General features: G+C 41.3%; 2 protein-coding genes across 2 annotated transcripts in view; one reads left to right on the top strand and one right to left on the bottom strand.

The window, feature by feature from the left end:
* LOC100447686 (neuroblastoma breakpoint family member 12) overlaps positions 1–19,518 on the bottom strand; it is a 2,265,351-nt gene that overhangs the window by 236,129 nt on the left and 2,009,704 nt on the right.
* CD160 (CD160 molecule) lies at positions 7,405–15,457 on the top strand. The gene is made up of 3 exons (XM_009245174.2): positions 7,405–7,549; positions 9,873–10,199; positions 15,153–15,457. The coding sequence occupies exons 1-3, from the start codon at positions 7,477–7,479 to the stop codon at positions 15,455–15,457; spliced, it is 705 nt and encodes a 234-aa protein (XP_009243449.2). The 5' UTR covers positions 7,405–7,476.

The raw sequence follows: 19,518 nt of genomic DNA, 5'->3' as shown, positions 1-19,518 counted from the left end.
AAGCTTGGATTTGAACCCAGGAGTCCACAAAACTCCAGGACCCCCTCCGAAGGTGCGGGAGGGAAGAGTTTCCCGCCGTCTGTGAGCTGTCGCCTGAGAGAGGCACTGGGCCCTGGGGCCACCAACGCAGCTCAGGAGCCTCGGGGAAGATCAAAGATGAGGATGCCAACTCCACGGGCACCCTCCCCCCTGCCCGCGCTGGGGCTCACAACGTTTTAAGAGGGGAGACCCGCCCCTGGCGTGTAGTGGGCCCGGAAAATTCCCAGACTTCTCACGACCACCCGCTCTCCCCCTACTGAGGGCCAGGTGCCGCTCTAGTACACGCTGCGTCCCCAGGACCCACCAGGCCCAACTTTGCACCCCATCATCTCCCCTCCTAGTTTAGACTTTCCCTGGCTAGCCCCCATGCTCGCTGGATGGCCCATGGCTGGAGTGACGCGGGCCAACGCGGGGCAGGTTGGGGGTCACTCGGCTTTGGCTGAAAGGCAGCGCCCTCTAGCGGCCAGAGTGCGAAATCAGCGCCGCCGGCTCCGCGCTGCCCGGCCTGCATCACACCAGGGTGCTCCCCTCCTGGGCACCAAGGTCATTTCCCAGAGCATCCTTGCCCAGTGACCCCGCCGCCCCCCAGCGCTGGTGAGGGTCCCACAACACACTTGCATGCTCTTCTTCAACTCGGCCCTAGGCACCGCGAAGCCTGGCCACTCCAGCGGAGTGACCAGCTGCATCAGCCCCTCCGAGCCTGTCCGCCTGTCCTCTCTCTCCTTGGAAGCGGTCCCTACCCTGCGCCCCTCCCATCCCGCTGCACCAGTCCCTTAGGAAACACGCCTAGAGAAGGGACACGACCTTGTCAACATTCCATAGCTACCTAGTGCGGAGCAAGGACTGGAAGCCAGATCTCCTCGGCCCATTCCCCACCTTAATTCACCCACCGTATTCTTTAGTCACCAGCTCCCCAGGCCTAACTTCATTGCCATCTTGCAGCCTTTCCACATCCCTCATCCAGAATTTCTCCTTTGCTGCCCCTTGACACTTTATGACCTTATTACTGTTCTTAGTACAGTCGTTCTTGTGTTAACAGCTGTTCGTGAATGGATGAGTGGCTGTGAGGAGACGGACAAAGGGGACTCCAAGAGAAAGACTCTCGTAACTTGGGTTAGAGTCCTGCTCCACAACTTAGGAGCTGTGATTTTAAGCAAGTCATAAGGCCTCTCCAAGCCTCTATATGCTTCGTACAAATAATAAATTTTTAAAAATAATAATGGCTTAGTGTTTTATAAGGACTAAACACAGTCTTGCAGGTAGATGTGCCTGGAACACTGTCCATTGATTCCAATATAAGAAAGCATACAAATAATCATAGCTATCATTTATTGAGCCCTTACTCTCTGCCAGGCACTATGCTAAGTAGTTTACATAGGTGACCTCATTTGACCCTCACAACCCTAGGAAGAGAATATTTTGTCACCATTTTATAGGTCATTAAGAGATTAAGAAACTTGCCCAATATTACACAGATAGTAAGTCTCAAAGCCAGATCTGAAACATCCTGGTCTGACTCTAGAGACCATTTAACCACTAAAATGTCTGCCTCTGCTGTGTTAGTGATCTCTCTGTGCCTCATGGTGCCTGACACATTATAGATGCTCCGTGTTTCTGAAATATGTCTATTTATTAAAGGCTGAGCATAGTGCCTGGCCCAGGAGCTTAAGAAACTTGACCAAGTCATGCAACTATTAATTTTTTTTTGTTTTTATTTTTGTTTTTTCGAGACAGAGTCTTGCTCTGTCACCCACGCTGGAGTGCAGTGGCGCGATCTCGGCTCACTACAAGCTCCGCCTCTTGGGCTCACGCCATTCTCCTGCCTCAGCCTCCCGAGTAGCTGGGACTACAGGAGCCCGCCACCACGCCCGGCTAATTTTTTGTATTTTTTTTAGTAGAGATGGGGTTTCACCGTGTTAGCCAGGATGGTCTCGATCTCCTGACCTCGTGATCTGCCCACCTCGGCCTCCCAAAGTGCTGGGATTACAGGCGTGAGACACCGCGCCCGGCGCCACTATTAGGTTTTAGGACCAGGATTTGAACACAAACACTCTGGCTCTAGAGTCTATGCTTTTTAACCATAATTCTGGGCTGAATGAATAATTGCAATCCTTCTTTATCTTCCTCTTTGAATAAAATGATGCTTTGTCACTTAATATTCCATGTTTCAAGAGTCACCAGGACATTCTGGTGTAGCATGAAGGTATGATAACACAGGAGAAGGAACAAGGAGAGGTCAAGGCTAGGAAAGAACATTGGGGCCATACCATGAGCTGCTGCTGGGATGTTTTATTAGGATTGTGACAAATGTATAGATAAGTACAGAAGAAATTAACAATCGTCTCTACTTAGATTTTCTTTTATGTTCCTTAATAGTACCGTATAGTTTTTATCCTATAGGTCCTATTCGGAATGTTGTTACATTTTTCTGGACATTTGATGGGTTTTTTTTGTTGCTATAATGAATGGAACTTTTTCTTCCACCATATTTTCTGACTAATAATTATATCTAGGAAAATTTTTAATCTTATGTATTAATAAGTACCTTATCATATTTATATACACTAATTTAGTTTATTATTTTATACAAATTATAATTACATAACATTCTATTCTGTGGATCTGCAATAATTTATTCAACCATTCTCACCAGTGGGTCTTCACCTGTTTCCTTTTTTTGTGGGGGCAGGAAGGTGACGAAGTTTTGCTCTGTTGCCCAGGCTGGAGTGCAGTGGCGTGATCTTGGCTCACTGCAATCTCTGCCTCCCAGGTTCAAGCAATTATCCTGCCTCAGCCTCCTGAGTAGCTGGGATCACAGGCACCTGCTACAACACCCAGCTAATTTTTGCATTTTTAGTAGAGCCAGGGTTTCACCATGTGGGCCAGGCTGGTCTCGAACTCCTGACCTCAGGTGATCCGCACGCCTCCCAAAGTGCTGGGATTACAGGTGTGAGCCACCACACCTGGCCTTCACCTGTTCCTATTTTTTTGGTATTATAAACAATGCTGCAGTGAATATCCTTGTACATATATACTAGCACACTCATGCTTTTATTTCTGTACGCTATAGCCAAAGGGACAGGGTATGTGCATTTGAAATGTTAATATATAATGAGTATTCCCCCAAAGCTCCATAACAATGTATAGTTCTACCTAGAGTGAATGATTGCACATATTTCTTCTTACCCTTACCAAAATTTGATTTATCTTAAATTTTTGTTCATTTAACAGGTGGTAATTCTGAAATTCTGAACTCTGAATTTTTAATTTGTACTTCCCTGAATACTTGTAAAACTGAAAAACTTTTTATTGCATTTCGTCTTTTGTGAACTGCCTATTCAGATACTCTATCTTTTATTGTTTCTAATAATTCTTAATTAAGTTTTTTGGGTTTTCCAGATGTATGTTATATCACATATAAATAGTAATAAATTTGCCTTAAGATTTCCAATATTTATACCCTTTGCTTTATTTTCTTGTCTAAATATAATGGCAAACACTTTCAGAACAATGTGAAATAACAGAAATAACAGGAAGCATCTCTGCCTTGCTCCTAATATTAATAGAAATTATCCCATATTTTACCATTAAATATGATGCTGAAATTTTATCTGAGATATACATTTCTCCATTAAATTGAATAGTATTCATCCATTACCATTTTACTTAGGATTTTAGTGGGAATTAATGTAAGATGTTATCAGAAGGTAATATTGACTTTCTTTTTTGATCCAGTAGTATGTTAATTAATAGATTTCCTAATATTAAATCATCCAAGAATTTCTAAAAATGAAACCTTATTCCATTTGTCATGGTGTGTTATATTTTTAATATCTTGTAGGATTGTTTAATTTTTGTGTGTGTGTAATTTTTGATTTTGGTTTTCTTGAGACAGGGTCTCACTGTCAACCAGGCCAGAGTGCAGTGAAGATCATACCTCACTGCATCCGTGAACTCCCGGGCTCCTCCCACCTAAGTTTCTTGAATAGCTGGGACTTCAGGTATGCACCACCACACCTGGCTAATTTTTGTATTTTTTGTAAAGACATGGTCTCACTTTGCTGCCCAGGCTGGTCTCAAACTCCTGGGCTCAAGTGATCCTCCCACCTCGGCCTCCTAAAGGGTTGGGATTACAGACGTGAGCCACCGCAACTGGGCCTTTCAATTTTTAAAAATTTAAATAAAATATTATAAAACAGAATACAGCAGCATATGAAAAGAACAACATACTAGGCCGGGCACGGTGGTTCACACCTGTAATCCCAGCACTTTGGGAGGCCAAGGTGGGTGGATCACAAGGTTAGGAGTTCAAGATCACCCTGGCCAAGAAGGTGAAATCCCGTCTCTACTAAAAATACAAAAATTAGCCTAGCGCAGTGGCAGGCGCCTGTAATCCCAGGTACTCGGGAGGCTGAGGCAGGAGAATCGCTTGAATCTGGGAGGTGGAGGTTGCAGTAAGCCGAGATTGCGCCACTGCACTCCAGCCTGGGCAACAGAGTGAGACTCTGTCTCAAAAGAAAAGAATAACATACTATGACCAAATGGCTTCAGTTTTTGTTTGTTTGTCTGGGACTGCAAAGATGTATCAATTTTAGGAAATCTATTAATGTAGATCACCATCTTAATATATCTTAAAGAAAAATAATATCATTTTAGTTGATATTTAAAGGCAATTAATAAAACATTCACATCCATCCTTGACATTTTAAAACTCTTAATAAAATAGAAATAAATGTATATTCCTTAACAAATACATCTCATTCTCAAAGCTACTATAATACTTAATAAGGAAACATTTAAGCATCCCCCATTAATAATAATAAAAAAAAAAAAATCAAAAAAAAAAAAAAAAAAAAAAAAAAAAAAAAAGAAAAAAGACAGATTCATTATTACCATTATTATTTAATATTTTTTCTGGAGATATTAACCAACACAATTAGAAGAAAGAAATCAGAGATATAAAATAGAAAAAGAAGTAATTATCATTATTTACACATAATATGATTGCATAACTGGAAAATCCAAGAGAATCAACTGAAAAATGATAGAATTAAGGGAGGGGAGCTGGGTATGAAATTAATATCTAGTAAAACAAATAGCCTTTCATATATGAACAACAATGAAAAAGTAAAAGATATAATGAATGATATAAAGAGACTGAAAAAATAAGTTAAAAGATACAATGAGTGGAAACAACAGATGCTGGAGAGGATATGGAGAAATAGGAATGCTTTTACACTGTTGATGGGAGTGTAAATTAGTTCAACCATTGTGGAAGACAGTGTGGGGATTCCTCAAGGATCTAGAACTAGAAATACCATTTGACCCAGCAATCTCATTACTGGGCATATACCCAAAGGATTATAAATCATTCTATGATAAAGATGCACAAGTATGTTTATTGTGGTACTATTCACAATAGCAAAGACTGGGAACCAACCCAAATGTCCATCAATGATAGACTGGATTAAGAAAATGTGGCACATATACACCATGGAACACTATGCAGCCATAAAAAACAATGAGTTCATGTCCTTTGCAGGGACATAGATGAAGCTGGAAACCATCATTCTAAGCAAACTATCACAAGGACAGGAAACCAAACACTGCATGTTCTCGCTCATAAGTAGGAGTTGAACAATGAGAACACATGGACACAGGGTGGGGAACATCACACACTGATGCCATTCTGGGGGTGGGGGCCCGGGGGAGGGATAGCATTAGGAGAAATACCTAATGTAAATGGCAAGTTGATGGGTGCAGCAAACCAACATGGCACATGTACACCTATGTAACGAACCTGCACATTATGCACATGTACCCTAGAACTTAAAGTATATTAAAAAAAAAAGATATAATGGGTAAAAGATGACATTTTCAATAGTGAAAAAGAGTATGAATTACTCAAGAAACAAACTTAGCTAAGAAATGGACGAGGACTTTATGAAGAAAACTTCTATACATACCTGAGACACACATATTTGAAAAATGAATTATCACATTCTCGGATCAAAAGAATCAATGTCACAACAAATTCAGTTCTCCCGAAGTTAAAATATAAATTGAACATATCCCAATTTTAAAATACCAGTAGGACTTTTTCTTGGTGGTACACACAGTAGGAAGGGTGAGACTCGATGAGCTGATTATAAAAATCAGAAAAATAAATTTATAGAAAAATTATTGTTTTCCCCTTGTGAATTTTAAATGCTGTGAATGTAATTACCTCTTCAAAAGTTATAAACTACAAAACTTTAAATATATTTTAAAAACTTATACACACATAGAGAGGATTGTTTAAAATAAAAATGTATTTATTTTATATACATAATGGCAATTTGCCCTTTTTGACCTAATGATATATCATGAACATCCCTCCAGGCCCATATTTATAGAAGTATCTCATTCTTTTAATAATATATAATATTTTGTCACATAGATTAATTGAAACTTATTAAACCATTTCCCTATTGATGAAATTCAAGTGTTTGTTTTTCTTCAGTTTGTTTATTTTGAAACAGGAGTAATTTTTCTTAGGATTAGAAGATGTAACTATAAAAAGTAAAACAATAAAAATATTGAAAGAAAATTATAGCCTCAATTGGAGGGAAACTTTCCTAAACAATGCAGGAAACCCAGACAACTTAGAGGAAAAGATAGATATGTTGTATTTAGTTACATACAACGTAAACTTTCTTTCTGAAAAAAAGCATCATAAAAAAAGTGAAGAGATAAACAACAAATTGGGAGAAAGTATTTGCCTAAAAAAAATGGCAGATGGGTTAATATCTCTAATACGGAGAAAGTTCCTAAAAGTTAAGAAATGTAAAGAATATGAACACACAATTCATAGACAAGGGAATAATAATGACCAATAAGCATATGAAAAGATCCTCAACCTCACTAATCATGGAAATGCAACATAAAACAGATCTAATTTTTCATCTATCAGACTGGCAAAAATGTTAAAGTACAGATAATACCCAGAGCTGGCAAGGGCACGAGGAAATGTACACTATCAAGCATTCTTGGTGAACATCTGATTCTCAACAGCCTTTTTGGAGAGCAATCTGATTATAGTAGAAAAAAAGTTTTAATCCTCATATTCTTTGACCCAGCAATCCAATTTAACTTAAAAAAATATATATGAGAAAATAGCCTTTAGTGTCTCCCTGTGTCTCTCCCTCCCCGGCTCCCAGTGTATCTCACTTGGTTTACCGCCTCACTTCCAGCCAGCTGGACTCTCATGCCCAAGCCCTCCTCTACCTCCATCATACTCTAGCCAATCAAAGCAAGAGCCTGGGATGGGAAGATGGTCTTGGAGCCCTGGAAGGCTTTGTCTAGTGGGTCCCCCTGTGCTTTCAGGAGACTGAAGCCAAGGATACCAGCAGAGCCAACATTTGCTTCAAGTTCCTGGGCCTGCTGACAGCGTGCAGGATGCTGTTGGAACCCGGCAGAGGCTGCTGTGCCCTGGCCATCCTGCTGGCAATTGTGGACATCCAGTCTGGTGGTAAGGATAGGCCCTAGAGCAGAGACAGCCATGGGGAGGATCCTGGGCTTGTGGGAAGGGCTGGATCCCGTGATTTTCTCTGGTGGGGAAACAAAGGACTCTTTTTTTTTATTTTGAGGGAGTCTTGCTCTGTCACCCAGGCTGGAGTGCAGTGGCGCGATCTCGGCTCACTGCAACCTCCGCCTCCCAGGTTCAAGCAATTCTCCTGGCTCAGCTTCCCAAGTAGCTGGGACTACATGCCACCACGCCCGGCTAATTTTTGTGTTTTTAGTAGAGACGGGGTTTCACCATATTGGTCAGGCTGGTCTCGAACTCTGCCTGACCTCAGGTGATCCTCAGGTGCCCGGCTGACTCACTCTCCTTGACATTAAGGAAAGGGTAAAAAATATATTGTCTTTTTCTTTTTCATTAGAACTGATACTACTGCCTCTCTATCAGACATTCTGTCTCTGCTATGTGTTTCAAAGAGCCTGGTAATCTGCGCCTCAACCTAAGATTCCTTTAGGCTCTTACATACTATAAATTTGTGAAATCCAGGTTTGAGATCCAGATACTGCAATCTTCATTAACTTCAGCAGCTAGTTTAACCACTCTGTGCCTCAATTTGTGTATTTATAAACTGGGAACAGTAATACCCATCTCTATGGCTATACTGAGGATTTGATATACAGAAAAGCACTCCAATAGAGACCCTATAGAAGTTCCAGCTGGAAAGTAGAAATAAAATATAAACCATTTTGGAGTTAATCAATGGCTGGGATTGCAGGTCTCCCTCAGATATGGGTCTTGGAAGACCCATATCTCTTACTCTTGTAAGAGAATGGCATTTAATATGTAGGGGGCAGCCTCCATCTCTGCCTCTTCACCATTTTCATGCGAGTGAATTTAGTTTACTGTGTATACCAAGGGGAGCCTTACAAGGAAAAGCAAGTCATAGCGGATCAAGCTGCCAAGGGAGTAGGGGAGGGAGCTGGCAGCCTCAGCATCTGCCGGATGAGTTTTTAGCAGAGAGCTGGATTTAACCAAGGTTGGGGTTTTGCAAGGATCCGTCACCGTAGGAGTAAAGCTAAGGGAGCTGAGGGTGGATATAAGGGAGAGATTATAATAATGGACTACAAAATATAAACTACAGAAGGAAGTGAAGTTTGAGGAGAGTGAGGGGCAGTACAAAGTTGGCAGGGCCAATGCATTGCAAAATTAGTTTAGAGACACCCATTGAGCCAAAACATCCTGGGTTAACCCAACTATTTTCTCCACTTCTGTATCCAGGTTACAGATTACTTACAGGGAAAATCAAGTGGGCAGATTGGCACCATCAGAGTCATGGTCTTTGGATACCAATGGTCCCTCAATAATTCGTCTGTTTCTCCAGTCCATTCTCACTCCATTTCCACACAGTGGCTGTTTTTAATCATCTCTGGTATTTCTGTGGTCTCTCTCATCCTATATTTCTTAGAAAAACTTTTACTCATCCTTCAAGTCTCAGCTCCAGCACTAACTTCACTGTGAAGTTTTCCTGATTCTTCAGACTCAGGAATCTCTAAGATTCCTCAATTATAATAACTGTGGAATTAAATTGTAATTTTTTGCTAATTTGTTTTTATATTAGGCTTTAAACTCTGAGAGTGGCCAGGCACGACTGTTCATGCCTGTAATCTCAGCAGTTAGAGGCAGGAGGGTTGCTTGATGCCTGGAGTTCAAGACTAGCCTGGACAACATAGTGAGAATCTGTCTCTACAAAATAAAAAATTAGCCAGGCATAGTGGTGCATACCTGTAGTGTTAGCTATTCAGAAGGCGGAAGCAGGAGGATTGCTTGAGCCCAGGAGTTCAAAGGTGCAGTGAGTTACGGTTGTGCCACTGCCCTCCAGCCTGAGTGACAGAGCAAGACCTTGTTTTAAAAAAATTTTTTTTTAATTAAAAATCCCCGGTCATCTAATGGTTAGGAAAAAAAAAAAGGTCTGACAGTGGGGCTCACGTCCTAGTCATCATAGCCCCAGCAGGGCTTGTCAGAGTGAATACCTAAACGTATTTGTTAAGTGGAGGAACAAATAAACCTATGAATTAATGGATGCTTTGGGCATATTATTTAGTCCCTTAATTTTCATTTTCCAGATGAATAAACTACTGCCCAAGGAGTTAGGTAACTTGCTTACAGTCACACAGCCATCAATAGAGCTGGAATTTGTATTTCCTGTCTGCTAGCACTACTGCCAGGTTCTGCTTCAGTCCTTCCTTGAAGACTTCTAATGATAAGAAGCAGTTACGGTGAAATTCACAGAATGCTACCTGATCTCTGGGTAATTCTTCCCTTTCCATTCCAGGATGCATTAACATCACCAGCTCAGCTTCCCAGGAAGGAACACGACTAAACTTAATCTGTACTGTGTGGCATAAGAAAGAAGAGGCTGAGGGATTTGTAGTGTTTTTGTGCAAGGACAGGTCTGGAGACTGTTCTCCTGAGACCAGTTTAAAACAGCTCAGACTTAAAAGGGATCCTGGGATAGATGGTGTTGGCGAAATATCATCTCAGTTGATTTTCACCATAAGCCAAGTCACACCGTCGCACAGTGGGACTTACCAGTGTTGTGCCAGAAGCCAGAAGTCAGGTATCCGCCTTCAGGGCCATTTTTTCTCCATTCTATTCACAGGTGAGTCTCTAATACTCCTAATGCCACCAGGTGGGACAGTGAGCAGGGTTGACAGCTGGAGATGTAACCAGATGGTTTGGATCCTGGAAAGGCAGTTTCCTTCTTCCTCAATCCTTTTCCAAAATCCCCATTGGCAGATGCTGCCTTTCTTCAAAGTGCACATATAAACATAATCTCATTTTGTCTTTAATTTTAAAACTCTTACTTGGGGTGGCCATCGAATTTTTACTGACAGGGAGATGGTGACACGGGGGTTGAAGAGACTTGTCCAGTGCTACTCACTGACTGGTGAAAGTAAAAACAGATAGAAATTAGGCCTCCTGGCCAGGCATGGTGGCTCATGCCTGTAATCCCAGCATTTTGGGAGGCCGAGGTGCGCAGATCACCCGAGGTCAGGAGTTCAAGACCAGCCTAGCCAACATGGAGAAACCCTGTCTCTACTAAAAATACAAAATTAGTCGAGTGTGGTGGCGCATGCCTGTAATCCCAGCTACTCAGGAGGCTGAGGCAAGAGAATCGCTTGAACCTGGGAGGCGGAGGTTGCAGTGAGCCGAGATTGTGCCATTGCACTCTAGCTTGAGCAACTAGAGCGAAACTGTGTCTCAAAAAAATAAAAAAATAAAAAACAAGAAAAGAAAGAAATTAGGCCTCCTGATTCCCAATTCAGAACTCTCCCAGAAATGTGGCTATATTTCTAAATTCAGGCAGACAACGAGATTAGGTTTGAGATAATATGGGTATCTGTCTTAAGGAGCATTTAGTTGGAAGAAACAGAAACCAATTCAAAGTACCATAGATTAAACGAGGAAAAAATAAAGCAAAAAAGTACAGCTGGCCCTCATGAGTTCTAGCTCCTGGAATCGGAAACTAGAAAGGGGACAGGACGCAAAACAGTTACTGTTTCAAACTCTGAGGCAGCAAGGCCTCTGGCTTCTGCATCTGTCTTTCACTCTATGCATGCTCCCCCTGCTCCATTACTACTTTGGCATATTCTAAATATGGCCACTCCAGCCCCAGCTTTATGTGGCTTCCTTAAGTCAAATTGTGCCCAACAGAAAGTGTCTCTCTGTGTTCCTATATTCCCAGACAATAGAGCAAGCCTTCAAAATTCTGTGGGGAAAAAAAAAAGTTTACCTAGAATTATATATTCAGCCAAACTATAAACCAAATGTAAGGAAAGAAAAAAGACACTATCACGAGATGCAATGACTCAAAAAAATTTGCCTTCCATGTGATCTTTTCAAAAAAGCTACCAGAGGATGTGCTTCAGTAAAACAAGAAAGTGAATCTGTAAAGGGGATAAAATGAGATACAGGAAACAAGGAATGTAACAAGGAAGTTCTAGGCTGGACACAGTGGCTCATGCCTGTAATCCCAGCACTTTTGGAGGCCAAGGTGGGAGGATCACTTGAGCCCAGGAGTTACAGATCAGCCTGGGCAACACAGGGAGACACCATCTCTAGTGGAAAAGAAAAAAAAGAAAGGAAATTCTAGAATTAAAAAAGGGCAGTTAGTCCAGAAGAGAGCAAGAGAAAGAAGACTCTGGAAGGGAGATCTCTAGGAGGTAAAAATGGAATTGACAGATCATCTTTCTAAAAGCCCATTAAAGACCCGATAAAAGGATTAAAGAAATGGATATGGAAAACTCTGCCATTAAAAAAATAAAATCAGGCTCTAGAAAAAACTAAATTTTACAAAAGAAACATAGCACACAACTTGATTTTGCAAAAAATAACACAGAATCCAAATTATGTAAACATGACTAATTTAAATAAAATTTGTGGTACAATTATTTTTAGAAGAATGCAGAGAAGGAAAATGGGTGAAAGTATAATCCTCATCTACTATATTCTAGCACATCTTCATCTACTATAGCAGAAAGCCAATAGAAAATGTCTAAATTTTATCACTAGGAAGCAGCAATATGAGCATATTATTTAGGAATATAGTAAGACATCTCGAAGAGTTGACAGTGGTTGTCTCAGACAATAAGCCTAGGAGGATAAAAGGGCACTGCTATTATTCTCTATGAACTTTTACAACTATCTTACTTCTCCATGAACTTACAACTATCTTACTTTTTTTTTTTTTCTTTTTCTTTGTTTTTTTGAGACAGACTCTCACTCTGTGGTCTGGGCTGGAGAGCAGTGGCGTGATCTCGGCTCACTGCAACCTCAACCTCCAAGGTTCAAGTGATTCTCCTGCCTCAGCCGCCCAAATAGCTGGGACTACAGGCACACGCCACCACTCCGCCGCTAATTTTTTTGTATTTTTAGTTGAGACGGGGTTTTGCCATGATGGCCAGGCTGGTCTCAAACTCCTGACCTCAGGTGATCTGTCCGCCTCAGCCTCCCAAAGTGCTGGGATTACAGGTGTGAGCCACCGTGCCTGGCCTATCTTACTTTTTAAGAAAAATAAGTATAAATTACGCACTCACCACCCTCCCCCCATGAAAAACTGGCCCAGAGCCTTTGAACAAATGTTTTTAATCACCTCCTATGGTTCCTAGTTAATTCAAATTTTCAACTTGTTTAGTTTGATTGACTTTGTTCCTTGCTTCCTGGTGTCTTCCTGTCTGATCTAGCTACAGCATTCAGCACTTCTGACTATTCCCTCCTTCATCAAACTGTCATCTCTAGTGGCTTCTGTGACTATACTCTCCTGGTTCTCTACCCGCCTGGCTGTTCTTTTGTCTTCTCTATTTTCTCCTCCCACCTCTCAAACATGAGTATCCCCCCAAGACTCACTTCTCACCCCTTCAGCCTTTTCTCTTTACTCTCTCTCCCTAGTTCTCACCTACCCATGATTTAAACCAGCACCTCCCTGCAACTGACCAGCAAATCAACTTCTCCAGCGTGAACCCCTTTCCTACGTTTTAATTAAACGTTTAAACTAAAAACTGTACTCCTAGCTCCTGGATGTCCCACCATTTCCTCAAACTCAGTATCAAAGCTATCCTCCTGAGACCCTATTTCTGTTCATGACTGAGTCAACTTTGGTTCCTCCTTTTTTCTTAACCCCCAATTCAGAGTTACTAAGTACTGCTGTTCTTCTGCACAGCAGTACTTAGTGGGGAAGAATAGCAGTACTTTGTTATTCCTTTCCTTCCAAAGGTGTTTTTCAGGTCATCACCTCACACTTAACATATTCCTATAGTCTCCTAACTAGTGAGTCCCTTGAGTTCAGCAACTGTGCCCTACTCACCTTTATATCTCCCACACCTACCACAGGGCCTAGCACTGAGCTGTTGCCTAATAAATGGTCCAGCACCTCTAAATACTGTTTCTGCCTCCAATCCATTCTACATACTACCACCAGCTTGTCTTTCCAAAATGCTATTTGTACATGCCACATCACTCAAAGTTTTAATGGCTTCTCACTATCTATGGGATAAAGTCTAAATTACGTTAGCCTGTCACTAGAGACTCTATAGCATTTCATTCTATTTATGTGAATACATTGCTTCAGTTAAACTGCACTAGTGGATACTCCTCTTTCATTCATCTAACAAATATGTATTGTGCATCCCAGGCCCAGCGCTAAGCCTTGGAGAACAGAATGAGGTACAACACAGTCCTTGCTCCTTATTACCTAAATCCTGTTCTCCTAATATATTATTTTAGTTGTGAAGATTCTCCCTAAGAAAGAATGTTTTTCTCATCTTCTCAGCATATTTAAGTATTAGAGTCAGTACATCTAGATGGTTCCCCAAATGTGGAAATTAGGTGCATTTTGGAAGGTTAAACTAGTTAAGAAGAGACAGGTAACAGATAATAAACAATGTCAGGGTGGGTGGTGGCTCACGCCTGTAATCCCAGCACTTCGGGAGGCTGAGGCTGGCAGATCACTTGAGATCAGGAGTTTGAGACAAGCCTGGCCAACATGGTGAAACCCTGTCTCTACTAAAAATACAAAAATTAGCTGAGTATGGTAGCACGCACCTGTAATCCCAGCTACTTGGGAGGGTGAGGCAGGAGAATCACTTGAACCTGGGAAGCAGAGGTTGCAGTGAGCCGAGATTGTGCCACTGCACTCTAGCCTGGGCGACAGAACCAGACTCTGTCTCAAAAAAAGAAATAATAAAATAAAATAAAAAACAATGTCTGCCATTTACTGAGTGCTTACTGTGGGCCAGGCATTGTGCTAAGTGATATTATATTATTTAATCTCCATGGTCTTTTGCGCTATTGTCCTGTGATAACTCAAGCTTGAAGATAATTTATGTTCATCCAACTAGTAAATGATGGATAAAAATCCAGATCTAGTCCAGGTGCAGTGTCTCATGCCTGTAACCCCAGCACTTAGGGAGGCCAAGGCAGGTGCATCACTTGAACCCAGGAGTTCAAGACCAGCCTGGGCAACATAGTGAAAACCTGTCTCTACAAAAAATACAAAAATTGGTTGGGCATGGTGGCACATGCCTGTAGTCCCAGCTACTAGGGAAGCTGAGGTGGGAGGATCGATTGGGCTCGAGGCATGAGGCTGCAGTGAGCCATGATCATGCCACTACACTCTAGCTTGGATGACAGAGCAAGACCCTGTCTCAAAAAAACAAAAACAAAACAAACAAACAAAAAAAACCCAGATCTATTCCAAAAGGGCAAGATTTTAACTTATGCTAAATTGCTTGACCCACTCTAGAAAATGGGGCTATTTGGGGATACCCAAGTCCAAGGTGACTAAGCTGTTTCAGCTATCTCTGTGGCAAAACTTTAGAATTACTTTAAGATCTATCTGCATCTCTAGTGTCTGACACACAGGAGATTCTATACTTATTTATGACTGCTTAAGTACATCATCATTACCCACAATGTTAAAAATACTTATTTGGGCAACGAATTACAGCGGGAGTAATCCTTGGAGATGATAAAAGAGACGTTATGAGATGATGCAAAAGGAGGTACTGATGATTTCTGAAACCTTCCCCTGATCCATGATTCTCTTTTGAACCAGAGACAGGGAACTACACAGTGACGGGATTGAAACAAAGACAACACCTTGAGTTCAGCCATAATGAAGGCACTCTCAGTTCAGGCTTCCTACAAGAAAAGGTCTGGGTAATGCTGGTCACCAGCCTTGTGGCCCTTCAAGGTATGTCCAAAAGAGCCATAAGCACCCCAAACAATGAGGGTGCTATTATATTTCTGCCACCTTGGTTATTCTCCAGGAAGAGAAGGTTGGAAAGGAAGTCCAGAGGGAGAGAAAAATGTTACTCAAGCCCTGGCTATCCACAGGAAAGTTCAAACCAGTTTCACTGATCCAAAGGCACAAAGGAGGAAGACAGATAAATCAGACTTTTCAATGGGTAGGAGGTAAGACTCATTAGGAAAGGCCTATGAGAGAGGCAATTTAGTACAACTACCTCTACTCGCTGCATGAACAGAGGGCTACAAGTTGAAGCAACAGATTTTTGGCTATTAGAGGAAGAAAAGGCAAGAGACAGACTTGGTTTGGAAATGGGTTTTGAACAATGCAGCTCCTCAGCAAAGGCTGATGGCCAGATTGAGTATATTAAACACATGTAGCTGAGTCCTCTGAATGCCATTTACCAATATGGATTAGCATTTTCCCTATAACAAAAAGTGAAACTTCCAATAATTTGTCATAACGTTTTTGCATAACAAGCAACTGATTCAGGTTTTTGCCTGTCCTTGGCAATCTTAACTCCATTTTATTTAGGCATTCCTCAAATCAATAACTACCACTGTTTTGAGTGGCATCAGAATGTAGGCTCTATGTATGTAAGGACTTTGTCTTCTTTACCCCAACGAAAAGTCCCACACATATAGGAGGCTCTTAATAAATTTGTTAAAGAACCTGTACGATGAATCAGATGCTTTACACATGATGATTCTAACCTTATACAACCCTTGCAAGCAAACATCCCCTGGTTACCATCAGGAAACAGACACAAGGAAGTTAAATAGGGCCTGGTGCGGTGGCTCACGCCTGTAATCCCAGCACTTTGGGAGGCCGAGGCAGGCAGATCCCTTGAGCCTAGGAGTTTGAGGCCAGTCTGGGCAACACGGCGAAACCCCATCTATACAAAAAAATACAAAAATTAGTCAGGCATGGTGGCACACAACTGTAGTCCCAAGCTAAGGCACAAGGATCACCTGAGCCCAGGTTGGTTGAGGTTGCAGTGAGCCATGATCATGCCACTGTACTCCAGCCTGGGTGACAGGATGAGACACTTTCTCAAAGGAAAAAAAAAAAAGAGTGAAATGTTGCCCATCACAGCAATTAATACAGATCCTTCTCACTCTAAAACCTTACACTCAGTAATGATCTACTATACCTCTTACCTCCCTCACCACCCCATTCATTCTGAGATTGACTCCTCCCCTTTCCAGAAACAGGACTACCTAACCATTCCCTATTCCAGTCCCTTATTTGCAAGTCATCAAAAGAAAACAGAGATTTCAAAAACAGAGACCTTATCTGTAATCCTTGGTAAGGATCTTCCAAATTTAAGCCTATGCCAGTTTTCAGGAGGAAACATGAATATGAAACAGTCTGACCTTTAGACATAATTTTTTATTGACTTTAAATTCCCTTGGTTAGGCTACTGTAACCAGTAAAATACATTTTATTTTAGAATAAAAATTCTAAAGGGGAAATTGAGTCTAGCCATACAACCTACTACCAGTTACTATCTTTGATTCCCAAATCATCCTAGAGCAAAAAAAAAAAAAAAAAAAAAATCATCTCTGGGCTTTTTTTCCTTTTCCACTCAGGTGAAGAGAATGAGCTTTTGAATCCAATTTTTCGTTTTCTCCTATATTCAAGTAGCTTTAAAGTTAACCAAAGGAAAAAACCAAAGCTCAATATTTGATTAAACAAGAAAATATACACTACTTAGCTTTCTTTTCTTTATCCTTCTTCCCCAACTCAAGGCTTAGTAGAATTATTGAAAGAGGCAGTATTCAGTAAAATAGTACACATGCTTTTTCAGGTCCAGAAACACCACTTAGATCAAGTTATCATGCTTACATGTGGGGAAAAGGAGGAGGGCGTTTCCTGGACCTCTGTGCCTCTCTCAGCTCATGAAACTAATTTCAGTGAATATCCTTGTCTTATCACTGCCAACAATTCAGAGCTATACGTGGAAAACCTACCTTCAACTTTTTGAGTGGCATCTATTGCTTCTTTGATTGTTCCTTCCAGCAAGGAGCGATCAAAGGCTAGCCCCCTTCCCACTCCCACCAGAATCAGATTTGCTCAAGATTACAACCCTAATTTAGTAATAAGACGCAATACATAAAATAGTTCCCACTTTCCTTTTCCAATCCCTTTACAGTCATGAGGGCCTATCAAGCACACATCTCAGGACAGGTCAGACTTTATTATATCAGGTATCTTGTTGCTATTCTAAGTTATAAGGCAGTAATACAAACTTTCTTTTTCTTTCCACAGCTTCGTAAGCCTTGTGCCAAAACTTTCTAAAACAGCTACAGCAAGATGAGTCTGACTCTGGCTTAGTATCTTTCTCATTACAACAGGCACAGAGAAGAATGCAACAGGGCACAGGGGAAGAGATGCTAAATATACCAAGAATCTGTGGAAATATAAGCTGGGGCAAATCAGTGTAATCCTTGACTTTGCTCCTCACCATCAGGGCAAACTTGCCTTCTTCCCTCCTAAGCTCCAGTAAATAAACAGAACAGCTTTCACCAAAGTGGCTAGTATAGTCCTTAAATATCGGATAAACATATGCGTTTTTGTACCCCAGAACAACTTTTCCTCCCTCTTCATCAACATAGTAAAATAAGTCAAGTCAAACAAAATGAGACCACCAAATTTTGGGGGAATAAATTTTTATTTAACACTGTAAAGGAAAGAGAGACAAAACAAGCAAAGATAGGTAGGACAGAAAGGAAGACAGCCAGACTCAGTGACTGACTTGGCATGAAAATGAGGAAATGCAGACAGACCTCAACACTCAACAACATCCACACAGCACTACTGGAGGAAGAGGAAGATTTGTGCAGACCAGGAGCACCACAGACTACAATTGCCCAGCTTCAACTAAATACTTGTTAACCTCTTTGGTCACTTCTCTTTTTAAATAAATGCCCATAGCGGTATTTGGAGTCTTTTCTTTTCTCCTAAATCCACAAACTCTATTCTTTCTCTTTGGACGATGACCTCTTGTCATAGTTAAGCAGAGAGTGGGCAGGATATTCCTGATAGGAGGAACTACATGAATAAAGGGGTAAGAGCACAGAAATTTAGCTACAGCTCCATGGTGAGCCATTAAAAGGAAAGAGACACTTTACCTGTGCTCCTTGGCAAGGACCTGCCAAATGTGGGAGCTAAGGTTTGTGGGAACGGAAAGAGATATGGCTGAAGTAGATGAGTAAGACCCTTATTAGTGATAGCGTTGAACCTCAAACTAAGGATTTTAGACTGTATCCTATGGAGTTAAAAGGACTAGCCATGCAGTCAAAAAGACCTGGATTCAAATTCTGACTCTGCAACATACCAGCTATTTGTCATTGGGCAAATGAATGTTTTTTTTTTTTTTTTTTTTTTGAGATGAAGTCTCACTCTGTTGCCCAGGCTGGAGTGCAGCGGCACGATCTCAGCTCACTGCAACCTCCACCTCCCGGGTTCAAGCAATTCTCCTGCCTCAGCCTCCCAAGTAGCTGGGGTTACAGGCATGCACCACCATGCCTGGCTAATTTTTGTGTTTTTGGTAGAGATGGGGTTTCACCATGTTGGCCAGGCTGGTCTCAAACTCCTGACCTCAAGTGATCCACCCACCTCAGCCTCCCAAAGTGCTGGGATTACAGGTGTGAGCCACCGCACCAAGTGCAAATGAGGTTTTGAGATGCTATTTCTGTTTACCTATCTGTAAAAAGGGATATTGCCTACTGTATCTTCTCTTTCCACAGGATTGTTCTGAGAATCAAAATGAGAGTCTGGATTTGGAACCCAGAGCCATTTGAATTCTGACTCCAAAGTCTCCAAAGCTTTCTCCACTACATCACATTCATTTTAATCTTTCTCTACCTGTTTTAAATGTTAGTTCTGTGTTTCTAACTAAATAATAAACACACAGGTAGAGATGTCTTTTGTTTTTACTATTCAAATAATCTTCTGGAGCTACTCAACAGTATACAATCACTGGAAGTCTCAGAAGATATATCCAACTATAGGAAAGGTTTCAGCCATTGTACTATACTAATTATAGTCCACATATAAAAATCTGTGACACATAACCACAGAAAGGAAACATGATCACTGCTCAAGTTTATGAAGACATTTAAGAGCATCAGATTACTAGCTCTGACTTGAACTAAGCAGAATATATACA

Source organism: Pongo abelii, chromosome 1 (assembly GCF_028885655.2).
Source record: "Pongo abelii isolate AG06213 chromosome 1, NHGRI_mPonAbe1-v2.0_pri, whole genome shotgun sequence".
In the NCBI taxonomy this organism is placed as follows: domain Eukaryota; kingdom Metazoa; phylum Chordata; class Mammalia; order Primates; family Hominidae; genus Pongo; species Pongo abelii.
This window is presented reverse-complemented; position numbering and strand designations above follow the sequence as displayed.

What these genes read in the sequence shown, in the direction of transcription:
- CD160 (XM_009245174.2), top strand. Translation starts at nt 7,477, where the DNA reads ATGCTGTTGGAACCCGGCAGAGGCTGCTGTGCCCTGGCCATCCTGCTG. An exon ending in TGTGGACATCCAGTCTGGTG is followed by an intron (nt 7,550 to 9,872) that starts GTAAGGATAGGC and finishes TTTCCATTCCAG; the next exon opens with GATGCATTAACATCACCAGC. An exon ending in TTTCTCCATTCTATTCACAG is followed by an intron (nt 10,200 to 15,152) that starts GTGAGTCTCTAA and finishes CTTTTGAACCAG; the next exon opens with AGACAGGGAACTACACAGTG.